We start from the raw sequence: 23,050 nt of genomic DNA, 5'->3' as shown, positions 1-23,050 counted from the left end.
AAACAGCAGAGGGAAGCCTTGTCCATCAAGGGAGTCCTTTGTCTTTGCCCTTCCTCCCTCCTGAGCCAGGTGACGATTCCACAACAGTGATCTCCATACCTCAGTCAGAGCAGCCCCACTCCTCAGGCAGGGAGGCAAGCAGTCAGGGCTGGGAGAAGACTCCAGGACCTTCCCACCTCTTCACCCCACCAGAAACCTCAGGAATACTTACTTGCAATAACTACCACGATGATGGCACAGATAACCCCCAGCATGATCATCATCTGAGGAGAAATTGACAAAAAATGGGTCCTTGGACTTGGGAAAGGAAGGAGCCAGGAAGAGAACTTACTCTGTCTTTGGGACAATGCAAGAAACACACATCACCCAGGAGATCTGCAGGCCTCTTGGCGAGGGCCCAGCCCCCATGCTCCCCATCAGACAATAACCCCTGCACCACAGGGGAAGCTCCTCAGAAACATCAGAGCTTTTGTTGCTTGCTTCTTTTTCCTTAGGTCCTGTCATGTTGAAAAGAACTGCAATGGATCTGCAGTCAGATGGTTCATTTTTCAGTGTGAAGTGTTCAGCTCATTCCTCAAAGCTGCATGTATTTAAATACATTTATCTACTCCAGTCATTGTGTCCATGTTGGGTGTTTGAGGAAGGGCCAGGTGAAAAATTTCCCAGGGGTCCTTTTGGCAAAGGCAGCTTGACTAACCATTTCCAAACTCCTCAGGGTGTCCCCGGTGAGTGGGTCTGAATACTCTAGCCTACCCTGGTGGCCAATTCTGGGTAATGCAGCTCAAGGAGGCTTTTAAGACTTCCCTCCTAAGGAGAGTTCTGCAGGGCAATGATCCTGTACCACTAAAGGGGAGGAATGTAAAGGGTGTCCCAAAATTCACGCAAGAAGTAATTTTGATAGAAAACACAGGTTTATAATTAAAAATTATAAATTTTTTATTGATTCATAAAGTACACAGTATAGGGTTATGTATAGAATAGCATATCGGGTAAATGGCCTCCACGGCTTTGCTGGTACATATGCACTCTTTTGTTGAAATTTTCGATGACCAAAATGCGGCTGCTCAAGCAATAACAGTTAATGGTGCTCGCTATCACGACATGATAATCCAGTTTTTTTGTGCTGTGGAGGCCATTTACCCGATATGCTATTCCATACATAACCCTATATTGTATACTTTATGAATCAATAAAAAATTTACAATTTTTAATTATAAACCTGTGTTTTCTATCAAAATTACTTCTTGCATGAATTTTGGGACACCCTTTAGAACCGGAGGGATTTCTTGCCTTCTGTGAGTTGTGGCCCAAGAAAAAGAAGGGGGAAAGGACAAGAAAATTCACCTTGCAGTTTTTCCACCAATACTTCCTCTTTAGCTTGGCAGCACTGCTCTCAAATTGTGACGCTCCCATCTGCAAGGCATCAGCTCGGTCATCTAGCTCTGACAGTATCTCGTCCCTCTTCAGGACCTTGTCCACATTTACACGCATGATGTCCACCACCTGAGGGGGGCCAGAAACAAAGCTGCTAAGCTCTCCACCAGAGACACGGGAAAGAAGAACAACCAGGGGATCACAGGATTGCCCAGTGTAACTCCAACGGATGCCTTGCCTCCCAAAGCCTTTAGCTATCTCTCTATAACAGCAGTTCTCAACCTGTGGGTCACGACCCCTTTGGCGGTCGAACAACCCTTTCACAGGGGTCGCCTAAGACCATCCTGCATATCAGATATTTACATTACGATTCATAACAGTAGCAAAATTAGTTATGAAGTAGCAACGAAAATAATTTTATGGTTGTGGGTCACCACAACATGAGGAACTGTATTTAAGGGCCAGAAGGTTGAGAACCACTGCTCTATAAGAAAGAAAAGTTCTAAACGCCTATGATTTGGAAACCCTCGGGGGAAAAACGCTCCACCTACCTCCTCTACTTGTGCCTGGGTTTGCTGTAGTCGTCTGTTGCTGGTCGTATTAGGAGGAGGGCCAGGGGGACCCCCACCTGGGGCAGTCCCTTCTGCCCCTTCAGTGGGCGGCTGAGCTGGATCAGACCTGTAGAGAAAGTGGACGACTTGTAGGCATATATGCATAACGCATGGATGGACACAGACAATGGGGTGCTGAGGGCCTGGGGCGGGAGGGAGGATGGGAGTGGGCTGGAAGAGTACTTTAAACAATAAAGATTTTTTTAAAAGAAAATATAATAAAAAGAAAGAAAGAAAAGTGGACAGAGTACACAAAGTACCCAAAACAAGAAAAATCATGTGCATTCTCACCCCACACCATCAAATTCATGGCAATTAGGTTACTATATGTAATTAGAAGGGGTTCTAGCTACTTGGCCATACTAAGGAGGGAGATACAGCACAGTGACAAGAAGCAAAAGATAAAAGATGCAGGAAGCCACCCAATGTCTTCACTATCAGAGAAGTGTAAACAAGGATCCCGGAAAGCTGGTGAAACTTGAGCCCCTGGCAAGGGCCAGAGCTATGCACCGATTGTTTAGTCCAGACAATGGGGGCTCAAGCTATTTCCTGACCAAATAGTCTCAGAGTAAATCTTTCTAATATTTACTGACCTTTAAGATAGTCTGTCTGCTACCACAATTACCTGCCTGAGTAAGAGCTAGATGTGTATCCAAAATTGAAGAAAAGGTTGGCAAGGCTTGGGCACCAGTGGAAGTCCTTTCCCTTGCACTGGGCTTTCCGCCTTGGCCCCCAATATTTCCAAATTATTATTTCTTGTCTTGTCTCTTTCATTTGCGTGTGGCCCCTTCTCCAGATCCCAAACCCTGAACCACGCGGGACATGGGATATTCACAAAAGATCCTGTAACATTTAGTGGGGGTCGGGGACATCCAGGGTGGTATCAAGAGATCTTATTTGGGCCATCTTCTGACCCAAATTCACACACATTCTCTGACACAATGGTCCCAGGGACTAATGTGCTACCTTTGGCCTGAATGGCATTGCCCTGGCTGTCAGAGCTTTTCACATAAAGTCAAACTGGAAACCTCCAATCCAGGTTAGAAGAAATTTGTACAAAAGACTAAACCCTCAGGATAAGCCTATGGACTAAACAGCCCTTTTCCCCAAAGCCTAAATCTACAAAGAGCAAGCTGACAGATTCTGCTTAAGGGGATCCACTTACTGGTTATGTTTCATTCCACAATTAGTATATTGGGGCTGTTGTAAGGACAACTTGGAGAATCACCAAAGGCAGAGCCTCTGTAGGTGGAGTGAGTCAGAACAGTTTGCTCCCTTTGTTTTTGGCAGAGAAGATGGGAATTTCACTTAGATAGAACTGGGGCCTAAAACAATTACATTAATTATGAAACTGTTCCAAGAGTATAGACAGGAGGCAAAATGAAGAGAAATGGGCCTCAGTGTACATGCATCTTTGACATTCTGTCCCTTCTTTTTCTAGATTTGGCAACAAATCTCAGGAAACTACCCTGTGTCCCAAAGAGACATATGTCCCTTATGTCCCAAAGAGAAATTTTGGTTTACACTACTACCCACAGTGATTGTCCTCATTCCCTCAGCCTTAGAAGGAATTAACCTAGTATGAGGTGTTCAGGACAAACTCTTTTTCATGAAGTCTAACCTACAGCATGAGATTTTCTCTCCCAAGGAAGACCCTACCAGCAGGAGGGAGGTCTCTCAAATCTGATGGAGAATAGAAATTACAATAAGAACTCCTCAAACAGAAGCTGAATCTCACAAAACATACCTCCTAGGAGCAGTCTAAGAATGAATGATAGAGGGATTAAACCATCACCAAGTCACCACGCAGGAAATGCCTTGACTGCTCACAATAGACCTAATACCCAGAAGTTCCTCCTCCCTAAATGAATTTCTTTCAAGTCTAAAAAGATAGAGAATAAGATCTCAGAAAGGAGACACTAGCAGATTACACCTGACGTATCCCCATTAATTTATCACTTCCTCACTTCTAAGGCGTAAAGGCGCAAAGGGAAGATCCAAAGCCATGGAAGCCACGAGACTCTTGTGCCACCACTGAACTCAGCAGCAATCTAGTTTCTCTGAAGATGGAAAATCCAGTGAGTGGGTAGGAGCCACTGTTTGATCTTGGAAGCAGTCCAGGATGGTGGCAGCAATGACAAGACTGAGGTAAGAGGCCTTGTGATGCCCTGCTGGTCCCCACACTTTCTCCACCTCCTTCGGTGCATCCCACATGGGTGCTCCTGGGAACCAGTCAGCCGAGAAGGATCCTCCTTCTCCAAATGCAAACAAATGGGTTCCCAGGACTTGGCCAAGATGCACAGAATGTCACAGAGTAAAAGCTGCAGGAATCCAGTTGAGAAAATGTGACATGGTTATAAAGCATGTGAAGGGACCGTTCCACGTACGACTTGTTGGGAGTTGGGAGTACTCAGCAATAAAATATCCAGAACAGTTATAACCTTTATGTAGGATAAGTAAACCTTTTCCGGTTTTTTGTCTAGGACCAGGCCAGGACTCCAGGCAATGGCAAGGAAGAAAGACCTCTATCAAGCAGACAGTGGTCCTGACAGGGGAGTGCTTCACTTCTCTAGCCATGGTTCTCCCTCGGATCTTAGGTGATGCTGAAGATGGTCCGAGACTAAATGTAATGCGCTGGGGAAGACGGGGATCCTCAGCTCTATTTCTCTTCCCAGCACTTGGCTGAGACTCAGAGAAGGGAAACACCTCAGGATGGCCATGGGAGGAAGGCAGTTTGGAACCATAGGGCACTGCCCCCTGAGTTCTGAGAACTGGCAGATAAGTTTCTGGAGCTTTGCTCACTGCCAAGGTGGGAGGGAGGCAACACGTAACAGTTGGGGTGAGGGACATACAGAAATTACTAACTAGCAGATGCACCTACGACTGTTTTTCCAGAGGAACCAAGTACAGATTCGTTCAGACCCCTACCCGATAACTCCAAGCCCACCTTCGCCCTCTCCCGGGCTCCGCTAGACCGAGACCTGCATGAGGCGCCCCTCGGGCGAGAAGAATGGGTGCAATGAATGTGGGACCCCTGCGCCCCTGCCCCGCCCGTGGGGTGCTGGCTGTGGCTGGTGCAGGAGTGGAGTGCTGCCCTCCTCGCTGGGGGTGGTCAGGTCTGGGGGTTGCGCGCGGGGGTAGTTCCCCGCGTCGCTGCAGCTGCTGCAATGCGCCATTTCCATCCCGCAGAGTCTGACGCTGGCGGTGACAGTTGGCATGGAGGGTCGAGCTCCCTACACCAGAGTCAACTCACATTTCTCTGAGAAGTGAGGATCGGTCTCCTCTCCGGAGGCTGCGGCGAGACACCCAGCGAGGAGAACGCTGCGACTGAAGTCCACGGAACTGCCGAGCTGCACGTCTAGTTGACCACCCGGAGCTCTAGCTGCGGTGGAACTTACTGCAGCTGCAGTTCGGGTCCCGGTCTTTATTAGTGCCGGCCACGCCTCCCCGATAAAATTGACAATCCCGCGGCCCAATCCACGCCCCGAACAGGCGCAGTCCAGAAGGGAAGCCCGAGCAAATTGGCCAATCAAAGGAGTATAGTTGGCTAATCTGTAACTAAGCGACAGGGGGTTGTGGAAACACGCTTCAACCCTCTGGAGGGGCAACTCCAACATTTCGAGTTAAGCCTTTTCTGGTGCCTGCTAGCCAATCGCTGAACAGTTTCTGAAGCCTGGCCCCGCCCAAGGTCCCAGCGCCGGCAGCGCCAGCCAATCGCGCCGCTCTCGCCGACAGCGGCTGAGTGTCCGGGCTCACAGCGGCCGGGACTCTGGAGTCCCCGGGAAGTCGGTGGTTTGTCAGTCCACGCACAGCCCTGACGCCCAGATCTGTCCGGCGTCCCATCCACCTGCCCGCCTCTGACCAACAACTCCGCGGAGGCAGAGTCTGTCAAGGCAGAACGGCAGGCTCTCGGGCCCAAGTACCGGGCGGGGGTTCCGTCCCCCCAAAGCAGATACGCAGGCTTCGTTCATCCGTTTCCTTCCACGCTGCCGACAAGCGCCTCACGCCGTGTATCCGACACTGAACCTCCCGCCAAACCTGCTCCTCCCGTGCCTTCCAGGTACCTTACCCACTAGGTGGCCCAAACGGACACCACCCTGGACTTCCTCCCCGTTCATCCTTACCCCTCCTCTAATAATTCACCAAGTCGAGTCGATTTTTCCTTGTTAGTATTTCAAGAATTCTCTCCCCTTGTCTCACTGTTCTTATCCGTTGTAAAACTCAACATTATTTTAGCTCCCGCTAGGAAAAAACGTAGCAAATAAGCTGACTCGATGTTTCTTATCAGAACTGTTTTTATATTTATTGAAAGTATAGACTTATATAGAGATTTTTATATTTCACTCTGGTGCATATGTAAAAAAAGAAAATACAAAAGAATAACATGGTAACAGTATTCCTAAAACGTCATATTGAGGCTCTTATGATTCATTTTTTTTGACTCAGTCTTAGATGTTCATAATTTTCCACACAATGTAGTCAGTCATCAAGAACTTTGGTGAGACAGCATTTCTCAGTGTTCCTCTTCTGTCTCTGAATTTTCTTCGAAGCCTCAGATACTCATTTGGCTAACAGTTATATTGAAACATCCTAATTTAGATGTTAAAATTTTTAAAAAGTGTATTTTAGAATTAGTGAAATAACTTTGTGTTTCTAGTCTTGCCCTCCCTCATATTCATCCTTTAAGGAACCACCAGAATGCTCTATGCAAATGTCACGACCCTGCTTAAAACTAATAAACAATTGCTCTTAGAAACATAATGTACTGATCATGTGTTTATCCCATCTACCTCCTATAACCACACCAAAATGACAACTTGTAGGAACTGAAAACGAATCATAAACCCTCAAAGACAAAATTAATGGGAGGAATTATTTTTGGCAGCAAGAACACCTAAGTATCCCCACCAACTTTCCCCTGAAAACTAAGTCACTTAATTTTTTTTTTAATTTAAATACTTTTAAAATTAAGAAAATAATACAGGGAGGTTCCCCTATAGCCCTTCACCTATAATATTAAAACCAGGAAATTGACATTGGTACAACCCACAGAGCTTATTCAGATTTTGCCATTTTTACATGCATTCTTGAGTATATGTGTGTGTGGGCCTGCATGTGTATATAGTTTTATAAAATAGTGTAGATTCCTTTTACCACAATCAGAGTACAGAACTACTACACAAGCACAAGACTCCCTGGAGCTGTCTCTTTATAGCCACACCCACCCCACCCCTAACCCTTAGCAACTACTAATTTTTTTGTAACACTGACTAGGACCTTTAGTACTAAGTTATAATGCAGCAGTAATAGTGGGCATCCTTGTCTTGTTGCTGATTTTTAAAGGGAATACATGTCCATAAATCTATGTTGTTCATCTCCAGTATATAATCTTTATCAAATTAATGAAATTTCCCTCTGTTACTCGTTTAACAGGTTTTATTTTAATCATAAAAAGGAGCCCAGCCAGCGTGGCTCAGTGGTTGAGTGTCGACATATGAAACGGGAGGTCACAGTTCAATTCCTGGTCAGAGCACATAGTTAGGATGCAGGTTTGATCCCTAGTTGGGGTGTCTATGGGAGGCAACCAATCAATGTTTCTCTTTCTCTAAAATCGATATTTCTAAAAAGAGCCCATATATAAAGATATCTAATATGCCAGATATTCAACTACTGCAGCAATCAAATATGTACAAGACAGTCCCTACCTTCAGTGGGAATGAGGCTTAACTAATGGGGAAGACAGACACAGACACATTAAACCAAGAAAAATCAAACAGCAAAAATATTATGAATTCAGAGACTCAGCCAAATCAAAGTAAAGGAACCCTAAAAAGCATTCCCTTACCTTCTTCCATTTTCCAAAGCAGTGGTACTCAATCCTAATTTAGAACCTCTTGGGAGCTTTTAAAAACATGAATGCTTGGAACCCAGTCTCAGATTGATTTCATTGGTGTAGGATGGGTCCGAGTCTTCTTTTTTGTTGTTGTTTGTTTTTTGTTAAAGCCTCTGAGAAGTTTCTAACATGTAACCAGGATTGAACAGCTCTGGTCTACAGGGTTAAAAAAATCTAAGGTCTTCATCCTCGCTAGACTCCTGGTCATTTGGCGCTATTTTTCCTGTCTAAAACTTATTTCCTGTTATTAGAAAAATATTACTGATATGTTAATGATCATTAACTTAATCCTATGGACCTGTGTCAGTAGTTGCCACCTTTGCTCACATGTCTATGTTCCCATGACAAGGCTATCCCCCATTCCCCTACCCACCTGAATTATTTCTTACTCATCAAAGCTGCTGCCCATATATTACTGTTCATAGTTAACATTGATTTCCCATGTCCTTAAGCTGAAATTTTCCAAGACTTAGCTCAAATGTCATCTTTTCAACAAATACCTTTTCTGACTACCCACTCCCCCACCCCAGCCAAGAAAAAACTCTTAGAAGTCTCTAATTTTTCTATGCAATTACCATATTCAAATTCATATTGTTTACATATATATCTCTTAAGTAGAATGAAAGCTACTGAGAGTTAGGAATCAATCCTGACAGTGATTTATGTCCCTACAAATAACCTTGCACATATGATTCAGTGTTTATTGAATGAAAATGTTACATACTGTTTCACACCTAAAACAAGATTGTTCTGTCCTTGAAAACAAGACCTTTTATATTTTCACAGCAGGAAACATTTTATAAATGCTCACTGAACTGAACTATCAGTTTCCTCTTCACTAATAATCACATGTTCTACTAAAATATCCTATATAATAAAAAGCTAATATGCAAATCGACCAAATGGCAGAACAACCAGTAACTATGACATGCACTGACCACCAGGGGGCAGACGCTCAGCGCAGGAACTGCCCCCTGGTGGCCAGTGCACTTCCACAGGGGGAGCACCGCTCAGCCAGAAGCTGGGCTCACGGCTGGCAAGCATAGCGGCGGTGGCGGGAGCCTCTCTGGCCTCCCCCAGCAGCACTAAGAATGTCCAACTGCCGGCTTAGGCCTGCTCCCTACGTGAAAAGTTTAGCGTTTCAGAGAAGTGGATATGGGTATGTGTGAACATAAATTACGATCCTGGGTCTTATGGAAATGTAGATATTATGTATCGGGGCTCATAATATGGGAGAGTGTTTTCAAGTGATGGCTGGAGAAGAGCTGGATATAAGAATGGAGAGGTGGATATGAAATATGAGTGGCTCTGGAATACCTTACATAATTTGGTGGGACTGGAGAGGAGACAATCAAATATTTGAGACTGCTAAGTGCACAGTGTTCTGAAGAATATATATATATATACACACACACACACACACACACTAGAGCAGTGGTTCTCAACCTTCCTAATGCCGTGACCCTTTAATACAGTTCATGTTGTGGTGACCCCCAATTTCATTGTTACAAATTGAACATAATTAAAGCATAGTGATTAATCACAAAACAATATGTAATTATATATGTGTTTTTCGATGGTCTTAGGTGACCCCTGTGCAAGGGTCATTCGACCCCCAAAGGGGTCGCGACCCACAGTTTGAGAACTGCTGCACTAGAGGCTGGTGCACAAAATTCATGCACTTGGGTGGGGGTCCCTCAGCCCAGCCTGAGCCCTCTCGCAGTCCAGGAGCCTTGGGGATGTCCGACCGCGGCTTAGGCCCGCTCCTTAGTGCTGCCAGAGGTGGGCTACTGTGCTTGCCAGCCCAGCTTGTGGCCAAGCGGCGCTCCCCCTGTGGAAGCGCACTGACCACCAGAGGGCAGCTCCTGCATTGAGCATCTGCCCCCTGGTGGTCAGTGCATGTTATAGCGACCAGTTATTTGCTGTTCAGTCCATTTGCCTATTACCCTTTTATTATATAGGATAGGCTAGGGTATCCCTAACTAGAAAAGCATATCAGAGAGTGGGTCAAGGATATATTACACATTTTTGTTTCTCCTACAATTTTCTGCTCAGAAAAGGTAACCAATAGTTTTTATAAGAATAGTACAGAAATATAATGCCACTTTTCCATTACATTTTACTCCAGTGTGGATTTTTTTAAAACATATTTTTATTAATTTCAGAGAGGGAGAGAGAGGGAGATAGAAAAATCAATGATGAGAATCATTGATCGGCTGCCTCTTTCCTGCCCCCAACTGTGGACCAAGCCTGAAACCTGGGCTCCTGGTTTATAGGTTGATACTCAACCATTGAGCCACACCAGCCAGGCCCACTGTGGATTTTTTAAAATATATTTAACATTAAGAGGCAATTAAAAATTACCACTTTCAATACATGAAGCCCAAATGTCAAAAAATGCCAACAATAATTTTTCTTTTTTAAAGGCCACAGACATGGCTAGACTGCAAAAGGCAAGTGGTAAAGTCCAAATCTCAGACTCTAAGACTTAGGAATGAGTCAGACTTCATAGTCTATGCAAGTAAAAGTAGCATCTAGAGGAAAATAAAGTGTGTGGATAACAGATTCTAAAGAAGCCTCATTTTATTACGGAGAGCATACAAATTCCTTTCCTCATAGGGAAAAAAGTACTGTTTCCCTCCACCTGGATGTTAGATATGCCTCTTCCACAGTCCCCAGCTTACTCTTCTACCGGTACTTTCCACGTCGGTTAAAATGTTTGTAGAGATAGCTGATGCGTTTGTTAAGGTTGTGCAGGTCATCACTGAACATCCGATTTCCAACCATTCTCTTCTTTCGGATACAACGCTGCAATTCATTCCCCTTCCAGCCTCGAAGCCATTTGGGGCCCCTGATTAGTTCTTTGGGGTGCTTTTCAAAATTTCCTGTGTAATGTGAGAGAACATATTAGTTCCAAGACAACACAGCCTCGACCAGCTGCTAAGCCTTCCGCATACAGTTGCACCGTTCAGAGCAGCCCCTACAGACGAGACACATTACACTACAGTATCAAGAGCACAGACTTTGGAGCCAGACTGTTTGGGGTTCAAATTCTGACACTGCTATTTGCTAGTTTTGAAAAAATTACTTAGCCTCTTTATGCTTCAGTTTCCTCACCTGTAAAGTGAAAACGTTATTATGCGGATTAAATGAGTTAATACATGTAGGACACTCAGAACAATGCCCAGTATAACGTAAATAACCACATAAGTGTTTGCTCTTTGCTATTGAGCACGGTACCATTCCTACACAGGTGGGGGGGGGGGGGGAAAGGCCATTGTTACAACGTAATTGCCATTCTTAAATTCTGTGCAAGGGAGTCGAGTCTTACCCAGGATCCCGATGTTATCATACACCCCAAACATGGCCCTCTTCTCGTTCCAACGATCAACCACTTTGGGGGGCGGGACGGTATGCCTTACAAAATACAAGTCAGGAACACCTAGGGATGGAGAAGGAAGAGACTGAATCCTGGCCGCTTACTGAAAAGCAGTTCTCCGGGCGTCTCTCTCCATCCGCCACTTACCCAGAGAGAAACTTCTGCAGGCCTGGGGCACCCAGCTCCACAGGCGCCTTCCTGCGTCCGCAGCGAGGCACCCTGCCATTGTTCTCGTCCCTCCCCTACCACAGCATGCAGCTATGGAAGAGTGCTGGCCAGACGTGAGCTTCAAGGAGATGGCAGGGACCGCTCGTGCTGCCCTCACGTCGGCACTAGGTGGAAGCAGCCATCTTGGGCCTTACCCAGATAGCTCTGGGCGCAGCGAGCTCCTAAGCTCCTCCTTCCCCAGCCACAAGCCCCGCCTTCCGAGTTCGGGCGCACAGAGGCCCGGGTGTCTGTCACTCAGACCCTGCCCCGCCTAGGCGCTTCCGTTCTGCGAGCCGGAAGTCTTGGAGCGGTAGTAGAGGTGAGGGAGTCTCTCCGTCGTGTGTCCCAAAACTGGATTTCAAAAAAATTCATTCTTTTGTTTTCTTGGCCGTCCCCCAGCTGCGAGGGAGATGGTCCAGACCCTGGAACCCAGAGCTTCCTTTTTCTATGCCTCACAGCAGTTTTGCGCTGTCGCTTTTTTTTTTTACTACCCCTATTGTACAGGGGAGAAAATCGGGCTCCTGAGTGAAGTGACTTGCTGGACGTCACGTAGCAGAGGAAATGGCGGGACCCGGACTAGATCCTACACCTTCTCAATCCCGGCCTGTACTTGGCTCCAGTCCTGGGTTTGACTGAGTGGGTCACTACTCCAGGGGCTCTACCACTGCTCAGCTAGGAACGCGGCATCCCTGGCGGACACTGCCGGGGCCTCCTCCCCACCGACAGGGCAGAGGACCAAGCAGGGAAGGCAGCAGCCGCAAGATTAGGGCGCTGGAGTCCAGATTCTGTAACGAGGCCCCGCCCCTCTCTAGGCGGCGCGGCCCGGCTTTCCGGATCCTGCGCTGTGATTGGTCGGCCTCTGCAGCGAGCGTCGCGATTGGTCCCCTTGCGGCCGTTGGGATTTGAACTCCACATTCGTGGCTTTGCCCGCGCGTCGCCTGGCTCAGAGGCAGGTTTTTGCCTCCGCCTGCTGGGGATTGGCCGGTTTTCTCCATTTCAGCTCCACTACCCGAGTCCCAGGAACGACCGGTGAGGTTCTCGGGTAAGGTGTGGTGGTCATGGAGAGCGGATGATGGAAAGACTGGGAAAATAGGGTACCGGGGGCACGGGTAATGGGACGCGCGCGGTGTTAGGCGGCCTGCGAGAGGCGGGGAGGTCTAGTGGGCATATCCTGGGGGTACGATGTGGTAGAAACAGGCTGATAGGTCTGCGGCAGAATTTGCGTGAGTCTCTTGCCTTCAGGCTTAAGCTTTCTTAGCCTCATTTTCATCATCTGTTAATTGGGCTGTGTTATGTACTCCATGAGAGTGGGATCTGAAGAATTAAATCAGATATGATCTATTCAAATAGCCTAATAAGACCTGGCATACAGTAAACATGTAATAAATATTAATGCTCTCCCATTCTAGAGCCAGGAAACCCACATGCCAGGCCATTGTTCTGGTCTCAGGCGAGACATTCTACTTAATAAGCTTTGTCCATAAAAACAAATAATAATGCAAACACAGGGGATTGATAGGCCGCTTTACAGTTCTTTACACACTTTAATACCCCTTGACCCAGAGCACCTATGTAAAGTGACCAGAAACTAATAACCCCATTGTACAGATGAGGTCCATGACATAACCAAGTGGCAGAGTCATGAGTGAAATGAGATTCTACTCCTGGGTTGATCTCATATCCTCTAAGATGTTACCTGCATGATGTAAGACTAAAAATCACTCTATATTGGGAGGGAGAGAAGAACTAGAAGAAAAAATAAGCCTTAGATATTTTCTGTTTGGTTTCCAGCCCTGTGAGCCAGTGGGAGAAGGATGTCTCCCCAACTGTGTGAGTTCCATCTGCCCTTAACCCCAGAGGAATTGTTGAAAAGTGGAGGGGTGAATCAGTATGTTGTGCAAGAGGTACTGTCCGTCAGAAATCTTCCCTCACAGCTTAAAGGTAAGACTCCATAGCTGGCACTGTGCCTAGCACTTCACAACAACCATTCCACGTGTAATCAAATTGTCTTGTCTGTTCCACTACACCACTAAGCTCCATAAGGGCAAGGAAACTCTTTCATTTTCCCTAATATTTCCTCCTCAGCATTGCATGGGATGCATTACAGGAAGAATGCACTCATTGACCACCTTATCTCAGTTATTCAATAAACATTATTAGTGTATATGGGTGGGTGGGGGAGGATTATTTCAGGTCTTTACCTCTTTACATATGCTGAAATAAGTAGATTTAAGGGTTACAGGAGAAGATAGCTTTCTCGGAGTGTCTGGGACTTTATCTGACGTGTTTCAAGTAAAATTTTTTTTAGAGTTTAGAACTCTTGTTTACAAGAGTGTGCAATAATGGAAAAAAACATAATATGTATGTACAGCTGCAACACTACAATATATGTGCAATGCAGTTACCCATGGAAACCTATAGATGACCGAGAACAAATGTATTATCAAGCAAGACCCACAGTGTCACTGGAAGTGGTTGTGCATCAGTTAGATTGCTTTGGAGAGGTTCACAAAGTAGAGGTTAAGACTCTGGAGCCAAGTTGCCTGAATTTGAATCCTGGCTGTACCACTCTGACCTTGGACAAGTTACTTGGTCTCTCCATGCATCAGTTTTCCCCATGTATAAAGATAAAAATAATAACCTACTTCACTTACTATCTTCTTCAACGGGAGAGTCAGTTAATGCAGCATCTTGATAATCTGATAAACTCCAGCTTATCTCCTCTTAGCCATCCCATCTTAGTTGCCAGATGGTAGCTCCTTCTTCTTTTTTCTTTTTCTTTTTTTAATATATTTTATTGATTTTTTTACAGAGAGGAAGGGAGAGGGATAGAGAGTTAGAAACATCGATGAGAGGAGAAACATCGATCAGCTGCCTCCTGCACACCTCCTACTGGGAATGTGCCCCCAACCAAGGTACATGCTCTTGACCAGAATCGAACCTGGGACCCCTCAATCCGCAGGCCGACGCTCTATCCACTGAGCCAAACCAGTCAGGGCAGCACCTCCTTCTTCTGACGACCAGAAATAGAAAAGGGAATTTTCCATCTTGTGCTTTTTCTTTCTCTTTAAAAATTTTTACCAGAAACTTCCCAACAGATTTAGCCATAATTGGATCATGTGCTATTTCCCTAACTACTTTACTAGTAAGAGAAATGGAATTACTAAAGTTGGCTAAATTAATCAAGATTATTACCTAGGTTTAGTCTCCCTAAACCTGAACATAATGCCATTTGGTAAACAAGGAATAAGGTGGAGTGTGGAGGTCGACTGACTGATGGGCGGCCAATCAATAGTGTCACAGACTGTTCTGTCCTTATTGCATAGATATATGTATCACCAATTGCACATGTTGCACACTATAGCTAACTGCTCTTCAGTTATTATAATGCATTATTGTTTTTAAATGGATGGTCACTCTCTTTAAGAGTCTTTAAATAACACTTGCATTGCTTTTGGTGTTTAAAATCCTCAATATAAGTTTTATAAATATCCAAAATCAGATCATTTGATTTGTTCAACAGGAATATACTAAGGACATGCTATGTGCCAGGCACTGTTCTAGGCAACACAATAGTAAACAAAACAGACAAGATGACAGTTTTCTCAAGGCTCTCAACAAGTAATCAGCAAATATGGAGTATGTCGGGTGGTTGTAAGTGCCAACAAGAAAAGTAAAGCAAGATAAAAAAGATAAGGTGTGCCATTGGCAGGGACTGGCATTTTGTGTTGGATGATCGGAGAAAGCCTGCTGATAGGTGACATTTGAGCAGAGACCTTAAAAGTGAGGGAGTGTGCCCTAACTGGTTTGGCTCAGTGGATAGAGCGTCGGCCCGCAGACTGAAGGGTCCGAGGTTCGATTCCGGTCAAGGGCATGTACCTTGGTTGCGGACACATCCCCAGTAGGGGGTGTGCAGGAGGCAGCTGATTCATCGATGTTTCTCTCTCATCGATCTTTCTAACTATCCCTCTCCCTTCCTCTCTGTAATAAATCAATAAAATATATTTAAAAAAAAAAATGAGGGAGTCATCTATGCAGATCTCAAGGCAGGGCATTCCAAGCAGACAAAAAAGCAGTGCATAGCATGTCAGCCTGAGGATGAAAGAGTCAAGGATTCCATTTCCAGTCAAGGGCACTTAACTCTGTTGCACCTGCTCTGGTTAGTGAGCTTGTGGGAGGCAACCAATTGATGTGTCTCTCTCACATCAATATTTCTCTCCTGCTCCCTTCCACTCTCTAAAAATCAATGGAAAAATATCCTTGGGTGAGGATTAACAAAACAAAAATTAAAAGAATTACTCTGTTGAACAGAGACTCTCTGTAAAGGGCAAGGGAAGAAGCAGGGAGAGTAATAGGCTAGTATAGTAATAACAGGTAGCTTGCCTGGGATGATAGCAGTGGAGGGGATCATAAAGGGTTAGATTCTGAATATTTTGTGTGTGTGTGTTTTTAATTGATTTTAGAGATAGAGAGGAAGGGAGAGAAACACTGATTTGTTGTTCCGCTCATTTATGCATTCATTGGTTGGTTCTTATATGTGCCCTGACGGGATCGAACCCAAAACTTTGGCATAACAGGATGACACTCTAACCAACTCAGCTACCTGATCAGGGCCTGAGTATATTTTGAAAGTAGAGCCAATAGGATTATTGTTGGATCAGATTGGATTTATAGGGCTAGAAAAAAAGAAGGGATTGCAAGGCTTTTGACTTGAGCAACTAGAAGAATGGAGTTGTCATTTATTGAGACCAGGATGTGAGAGGAGCAGATTTAGACTGTGGAATTCAGGGGAGAGGTTCCAGCTAAAGATTTTTGAGATTTAATTTTCAGCATGTAGAGGGCATTTAAAGTCATGAGATTGGAGTGAAAGTAGATGGAGAAGAAAAACAATTTGAAGTCATAAGACCAGAGACAAGTCCAACATTTAAAGGCTGCAGAACCCGGCCGTCATGGCTCAGTAATTGAGCATTGACCTATGAACCAGTAGATCACAGTTCAGTTCCCTGTGAGGGCACATACCCAGGTTGCAGGCTTGATCCCCAGTAGGGAGTGTGCAGAAGGCAGCCAATCAATGAATGGTTCTCTATCATCATTGATGTTTTTATCTCCCTCTCCCTTCCTCTCTGAAATCAATAAAAATATATTTAAAGGCTGGAGAGATGAGAAAGAACCCGTAGAAGAAACTAAGGACCAATTATTGAAGCAGAAAGTGAATTAAGGCGCTAAGTGGGAGCTACATTAAGAGAACATTTCAAAAAGGAAAGGAGATCAACTGCAAATTGAGATTACTGGATTTAGCGATTTGGCAGTTGCTGGCAACCGTGATAAAAGCTGTTTCAGAGAAATGGTGGTATAGGCTTATGAAAAAATGGGAGGAGAGAGATTAGAGATGGTGGTAAGTTTAGATAACTTTTTGTTTTGCTTTAAGGGGTATCAGAGAAATGGGATGGTAGCTAAAAGGGGAGGTAGAGTCAATGGGGGATATTTTGGTAAGATGGGCAGCATTACATGTGTCTGTGCTGAATGGAAATGATCAGAGAGGGAAAAGCTAATGATGCAGAAGGGAGAGGAAACAATTATTGGAACAGTATCTTTTAGTAGGTAAGAGTATGTGATCTGGTACATAGGTGGGAAATGGTTTCATTAGAGCGTGGACAGTTTATGTGCAGTAGCAAAAGAGAAGGAAGGCAGTCTATGAGCACAGAGACAGGTAGTGTGGTAAATACAGAGCTTGGGGCAGCTAGAAGTTCTCTTCTGTCCCAATTCTGTTTTCTCCGTGAGATGGGAAGTGATGCCTTTAACTGAGGGTGAGTTAAGAAAGGAGGTCTTGATGTCATAAGCAGAGGAAAGTGAAACATTGCCTAGAAGAAAGTGAGTAACCTTAGGGATTTGTAAAAGGCTTAAGAAATAATCCTATATAATAAAAGGCTAATATGCAAATTGTCCCTTCAACCAGGGGGCAGGGCAGGCCCGACAACCGCCAGGGGCCCCTCCCCCCGGCTGATCAGCCAGATCCCGGTGGGCCAGCTGGATGGACGGACCCCACCTGTGCACGAATTCATGCACCAGGGCTCTAGTAAATCATAAGTTTAAAGTGAAAATAGCTAGCATGGTGGTGTGTTTGTTTGCTTGTGTTGTTTTGGTGGGGTTTTTTTGTTTGCTTGTTTTTGTTAATCCTTCCCTGAGGGTATTTTTTCCATTGATTTTTAGAGAGAGGGAAAGATCAATGTGAGGGAGAACATCGATTGGTTGCCTCCCAAACTTGCCCCAACCAGGGCCAGGGATCCAGCCTGCAACCCAGGTACATGCCCTTGATTGGGAATTGAACCTGCCACCCTTCAGTGTGTGGGTCAATGTCTAACCACTGAGAACACCAGCCAGGACAGTAAATTTATTTTTTATAAGGTGTGGGTTAGTAATTCTAAAACTGCTTTATGTGTTTACTAGGTTAACTAAGCTAATACATAAATGAACTCATGTGTTTAATATAGACAGAGATAAAATAGATATAAGTGTGTGTGTGTACATACATATGTATATATCCTGCTTTTCTCTACTGAGAGGGTCTAAAAGCAATGATACTCCAATAGTAGTAAGCCTAACTAGTGCCTAGAACTTGCTTTCTACATACCATACTCTCATAAAAGGAACCAGAATTCTGTTGAGAATGTTGATGCCAGAACAGGGTCAGTGAAAGTATAAGATGAGCTGGAACATCATGTGGTACAAAAAAGTACAAGAGTACAAGTACAGGAGGCATGTCAGGACACAGGCCAAGTTGAAGGAGCTACCAATAGTCAAGTTTGGGATGATTTGAGCAACAAAATAAATAGTAATAGGAATGGATTAAGACAGAATAAAAGATGCATCCATGAATCCACTCTGATATAAATAAATAAATGAGGGGAAAGGCACAGCTCATCCTCATAGTGGCATTCCCATTAGTAAGTGTAAAAGGAATGATGGAGATAGAAAAGTCACCATTTAGAAAATACCACAATAATAATTGTGGCAGGCAAGAACTATTAATAGATGCTTAGATTAGTGGGCGAATATGATAAGAAACAGGATATTTGCATACTTTCTAAGTATCTCCCCACAAGATACTTATTATTTGCAAAGGGTAAAATAGTAACTTTACAGTGGAGACACCTGACAAACACTAAATAATCGAAGTTAACATCACCAATACTAAGACATTGACATCACTTACTTGTTTGTAAGATGCATCTGAAGGACCCAACCTCCCTTCCATGGTAATTTACTAAAAATGCAAATTAATCTAACCTCACTCTAATCATGAGACAATATCAGACAAACCCAAACTGAGGGACATTCTATAGAATAACTGGCTAGTACACTTCAAAAGTGTCAAGATCATGAAAGAAAGATTAGAGGAGACAACAGCTGAATGCACTGTGGTGTGCTAGATAGGATCCTGAACCAGAAAGGGGCATAGCTACAACTGGCAAAATTCAAATAAGATTTGTAGATTAATTAATAGCATTGAATTAATTAATGTTAGTGTCTTGCTTTAGAATAGATCTTTATACTATGTGACCATTATCTGGGGGGAAAGTACAGAACTCTGTACTGGTTTTGCCGTTTTTATAATTTCAAAATTAAAATTAGTTCACTAACTACTGTAAGCTGGACAGGTCACATAACTACTTTTTGACCATTTCTTTTCCCATAAAATAGGCGTAATACTGTCTGCTTTGTCTAGCTCAGAAATATGATGAAACTCAAGTAAGGCTTTACTTATAAAACAGGACAAAATGTAAGATATTATAATAGGTTACATTGAAATGAACTATTTTGTGATTCTGCCAATAAAAGCAATTAACTCAATTTTCTGCCATGAATAGAATGAACCAAAAGTGCCTCTCCCCTCTGTATTGATCAGATTCTTTCATCTTTATAGCTTTTCAGGCTGCCTTCCGAGCTCAGGGGCCCCTGGCCATGCTGGAGCACTTTGATACTGTCTACAGCATTCTACAGTAAGTACTCACTGGTGTTTTAAAAAGAACTGGTGGTGCCCTAACTGGTTTGGCTCAGTGGGTAGAGCATCGGCCTGCAGACTGAAAGGTCCCAGGTTCGATTCCGGTCAAGGGCATGTACCTTTGTTGCGGGCACATCCCCAGTGGGAGGTGTGCAGGAGGCAGCTGACTGATGTTTCTCTCTCATTGATATTTCTAGCTCTCTATCCCTCTCCCTTCCTCTCTGTAAAAAATCAATAAAATATATATTTTTTTTTAAAAAAAAAAGAAAGAAAGAAAGAACTGGTGGCTGTTTGAACTAACTTTGCATGTTAGTCCTGAAATTCTAAATTATGTTCATTGATAAATTGTTCTGGGTGCATCCTAGCTGGTTTGGCTCGGGATAGAGCATCGGCCTGCGGACTGAAAGGTCTCAGGTTCGATTCCGGACAAGGCCACATGCCTGGGTTACGGGCTTGATCCCCAGTGTGGGGCTTGGAGGAGGCAACCAATCAGTGATTCTCTCTCATCATTGATGTTTCTATCTCTCTTCCTCTCCCTTCCTCTCTGAAATCAATAAAAATATATTTTTAAAAAATTGTCTGGGTGCTGATATCTCTACTGATGGGGATTTACACCAACTTGCCACCATATTTTTTCAGTTGAGCAATTTCAATGTATTTTTAGCCATTAGGTTCTTCAAGTTAGATCTGATCTGTTAGAATGGGCTCTGCAGGTTCCTGTCTCAACCCTTGCACTTTCTTTCCCTCAGTCACTTTCGAAGTATAGATCCTGGCCTCAAGGAAGATGCCCTGGAATTCCTGATAAAAGGTGTGTATAGGCGGGTGAGGGGTGGGGGGGGCAAGAATGGGATAGAAGGTGTTTGTTATTTGTTTACTACATTTTATCAGCCACATGATGATATCAAGGCTTTGGTGATTCAGTTGGTTTGGCTAAGCCCAGGGACCTTTGACCTATTAGGTCTGTAATCTTGGTGGGCAATACAGAGTTATGTGTGTTCACTGTAAGGGCAGACCAACAAGAAATTCTTCCTGCTTTTGAACTATCTCTCTTTCATGGAGATATTTCTTCCCAGTTGCCAGGAAGAAATTGTGGTAACTGGAGTGAGTAGGGAGGGACAAGGCATGTTCATGGTATCAGGGTCAAGGGTCCCAAAGGACTTAGCTTGTGTTGTGGCCACTGAGAAATGAAACACAGATCTTTGGTAATCTGATGGCTGCGAGTGCAGGGTGTTTGGAGGTTGGGGTACTATGAGGAAAGGGAATGAAACTGACTCCAATTCTGACCGTCGCAGTGGTATCCCGCCACGCTCAGGAACTTCCAGCTATCCTCGATGATGCAACTTTGAGTGTATCAGATAGAAGCGCCCACCTAAATGCGCTCAAAATGAACTGCTATGCTCTGGTACGCCTCTTGGAATCCTTTGAGACTATGACCACCCAGACGAATCTCGTGGACCTGGACCTTGGTGGGAAGGTAACTTGGAGTTCCTGGCTCATTTAATAGGAAGGATGGGTGAACTGATAGGAAAGAAGGGAATCCTATGATTCTGAAACTCCTTTCTGTTCTTATTTAGGGTTTATGCTCAAAAGTATCACAACATACCCTTTTGTGACAATCAGCTTTTCTATATTTTGGAACTTACTATGTCTCTTGTGTATTACCTTCTATCTTGTCTCGATACTGGTTAGTTTAGGCACTCAGACTAGCAGATCTTGACTTTTTTCCTTATTCTTTTTCTAAATGTATACATGATCTTTTTTTAGGGCAAGAAAGCCAGGGCCAAGTCAGCCCATGGCTTTGACTGGGAAGAGGAGAGGCAACCAATTCTTCAGCTTTTAACACAGCTGCTCCAGTTGGACATTCGTCACCTATGGAACCACTCAATAATTGAAGAGGAATTTGTCAGGTAGGCAGTTAAAAACGACTACAGATGATACTGAGCTATGTGGATGAGGGCTCTTTTGCTGGACCTACCTTGTAAATACTTCATTTCATGCCTCAGTTGTATCTGTAATATACTAGAAATATACTCAAAACATTAAGTTATTAGGAAGTAGATAATGAATGTTAGAAACTGCTGTGAATTTCTCATCTTTTTTTTTCTAATTTTTCATCTTTAATACCCATGTATTCATTCATGAAACATTATTTACTGAGAATCTCCTAGGTGCATAGTTGGTATCATTATAGGCACCAGAAACAAAAATTTTTGCCCTCAGTTTATTTTATAGAGCAAAAGCCAATTTTTAAAATAAGAATATATAGTATATTTTATGGTTTATTACTATGGAGAAAAATGGGGGGGGGCATTTAATGGAAGAAGGTTGTGATTTTAATTCAGTCGTTCTGGCAAGATCTCTTTGACTCAGTGACATTTGAGCAAAGACCCCGAGGAAGTCATCAGAGCCATGAGAGGGCAAGGACCCTGAGGAGGGAGCGTGTCCAGCGTGTACAAGGACTAGCAATGAGGCCAGAGAGAGGGATGGGTTATAGGTCATGGCGGACATGGGGGAGCCAAACTGCAGATGCTTGTAGGTCTTCATGGTAATTGGCATTTCTTAGAGTGAGGTGGGATCCCTCAAGGGTTCCGAGCAGGGCAACAGGTGTTCTTTTCTTGGTCTTTCACAGGGCCATCTTGGCTGTTGTGCTGAAACAGACTATGGAGGGAAAGAAGTGGAAGACCAGTTAGGAGGCTATTGCAGTAACTTGGGCAAGAGATGATGATAATTTAGACCAGAGAGTGTTAGTGGAGATAAAGAGAAGTGGTTGTAGTTCATACTTTATTTTCTTAAGGGTAGAGCTTACAAGATGAGGTGACAGATGTGTGTGAGGTTTGAGGGAGGATGACGAAATCGGAGCATTTGGAAGAATGGAATTGTCTGTAACTGAAATATGGGGAAGGTTATGGGGGTGTGTTTTGGGGGAGACAATTAGAAGTTTTGTTTTAGACATACAGAGTTTGAGGTGCTTATTAGATATCCAAATGTCAGATTCAGATGGGGAATGTACAAATCTGGAGCACAGGAAAGAGGTGTGGCCTAGAGGTACACATTTGGGAATATATGTTTTTATAGCCATAAGACTGAATGAGATTATTAATCAGTAAGTAGCCACAATAGAGCAGAAATCCAAAGACTATACCCTGGGACACTTCAGCATTAAGAAGGTGGGGTGATGAGGAAGGATCAGACAAAGAAACTGAGAGGAGACTCTGGCATTCTAGAAGCCATATGAAGCATGTTTCTTTTGGAGAAAGGAGTGACCAACTATGTCAAATGGAGCTGAAAGGTCGATTAAGCTGAGGACTGAATTGACTTATGTTTAACAATGAGAAGTCACTGGTGATTTTGTCCTATCTTTTATCATATACAGGGGTGGGCAAAGTAGGTATATAGTTGTTTGTATGGTAAATAGTGCAATAATAAATAATCTACACTAATAAAAGAGAAACATGGTAATTGGCGTACGACCGCTACCCTTCCCATTGGCTAATCAGGGAGATATGTAAATTAACTGTCAGCCAAGATGGCGGCCGGCAGCCAGGCAGCTTGAAACTAACATGAGGCTTGCTTCCTTCAGTGAC

The 23,050-nt window shown here is 44.0% G+C and overlaps 3 protein-coding genes across 7 annotated transcripts in view; 1 reads left to right on the top strand and 2 right to left on the bottom strand.

Annotated features, from left to right (window-relative positions):
• VAMP1 (vesicle-associated membrane protein 1 (synaptobrevin 1)) overlaps positions 1 to 5,481 on the bottom strand; it is a 55,035-nt gene extending 49,554 nt beyond the window's left edge. For all 4 annotated transcript variants that reach the window (XM_005873720.2, XM_014545675.1, XM_005873719.2 and 1 more), the window contains exons 1-4: positions 5,239 to 5,481; positions 1,926 to 2,052; positions 1,345 to 1,503; positions 212 to 263 (exon numbers count right to left, since the gene is read on the bottom strand). In XM_005873720.2, coding sequence (XP_005873782.1) covers positions 212 to 263; positions 1,345 to 1,503; positions 1,926 to 2,052; positions 5,239 to 5,240 — 340 coding nt within the window. In that variant the 5' untranslated portion in view covers positions 5,241 to 5,481. The remainder of the gene's footprint in view (positions 1 to 211; positions 264 to 1,344; positions 1,504 to 1,925; positions 2,053 to 5,238) is intronic.
• Positions 5,482 to 10,443: 4,962 nt separating this feature from the next.
• MRPL51 (mitochondrial ribosomal protein L51) lies at positions 10,444 to 11,619 on the bottom strand. Its single transcript, XM_005873711.2, has 3 exons — positions 11,405 to 11,619; positions 11,210 to 11,320; positions 10,444 to 10,763 (listed from the first exon to the last, which is right to left on the bottom strand). The coding sequence occupies exons 1-3, from the start codon at positions 11,481 to 11,483 to the stop codon at positions 10,567 to 10,569; spliced, it is 387 nt and encodes a 128-aa protein (XP_005873773.1). The 5' UTR covers positions 11,484 to 11,619; the 3' UTR covers positions 10,444 to 10,566.
• A 97-nt stretch (positions 11,620 to 11,716) lies between these two features.
• Positions 11,717 to 23,050, top strand: part of NCAPD2 (non-SMC condensin I complex, subunit D2) — a 27,956-nt gene continuing 16,622 nt past the window's right edge. Inside the window, exons 1-6 of one of the 2 annotated variants that reach the window (XM_005873712.2) lie at positions 11,717 to 12,493; positions 13,256 to 13,405; positions 19,389 to 19,464; positions 20,216 to 20,274; positions 20,759 to 20,940; positions 21,231 to 21,373. In XM_005873712.2, coding sequence (XP_005873774.1) covers positions 13,279 to 13,405; positions 19,389 to 19,464; positions 20,216 to 20,274; positions 20,759 to 20,940; positions 21,231 to 21,373 — 587 coding nt within the window. In that variant the 5' untranslated portion in view covers positions 11,717 to 12,493; positions 13,256 to 13,278. Of the gene's footprint in view, positions 12,507 to 13,255; positions 13,406 to 19,388; positions 19,465 to 20,215; positions 20,275 to 20,758; positions 20,941 to 21,230; positions 21,374 to 23,050 lie in introns of both variants that reach the window. The other variant, XM_014545674.1, reaches the window with a different exon arrangement.

The sequence above is a fragment of the Myotis brandtii genome, unplaced genomic scaffold (assembly GCF_000412655.1).
Source record: "Myotis brandtii unplaced genomic scaffold, ASM41265v1 scaffold417, whole genome shotgun sequence".
Classification (NCBI taxonomy): domain Eukaryota; kingdom Metazoa; phylum Chordata; class Mammalia; order Chiroptera; family Vespertilionidae; genus Myotis; species Myotis brandtii.
The sequence above is the reverse complement of the archived record's forward strand: the minus strand, read 5'-3'. Positions and strand labels throughout refer to the sequence as shown.

Coding starts and splice junctions, on each gene's coding strand:
- MRPL51 (XM_005873711.2), bottom strand. CDS start 11,483: ATGGCAGGGTGCCTCGCTGCGGACGCAGGAAGGCGCCTGTGGAGCTGG. Junction 11,321..11,404: donor CTGCAGAAGTTTCTCTCTGG/GTAAGTGGCGGA, acceptor CTCCATCCCTAG/GTGTTCCTGACTTGTATTTT. Junction 10,764..11,209: donor TGATAACATCGGGATCCTGG/GTAAGACTCGAC, acceptor CACATTACACAG/GAAATTTTGAAAAGCACCCC.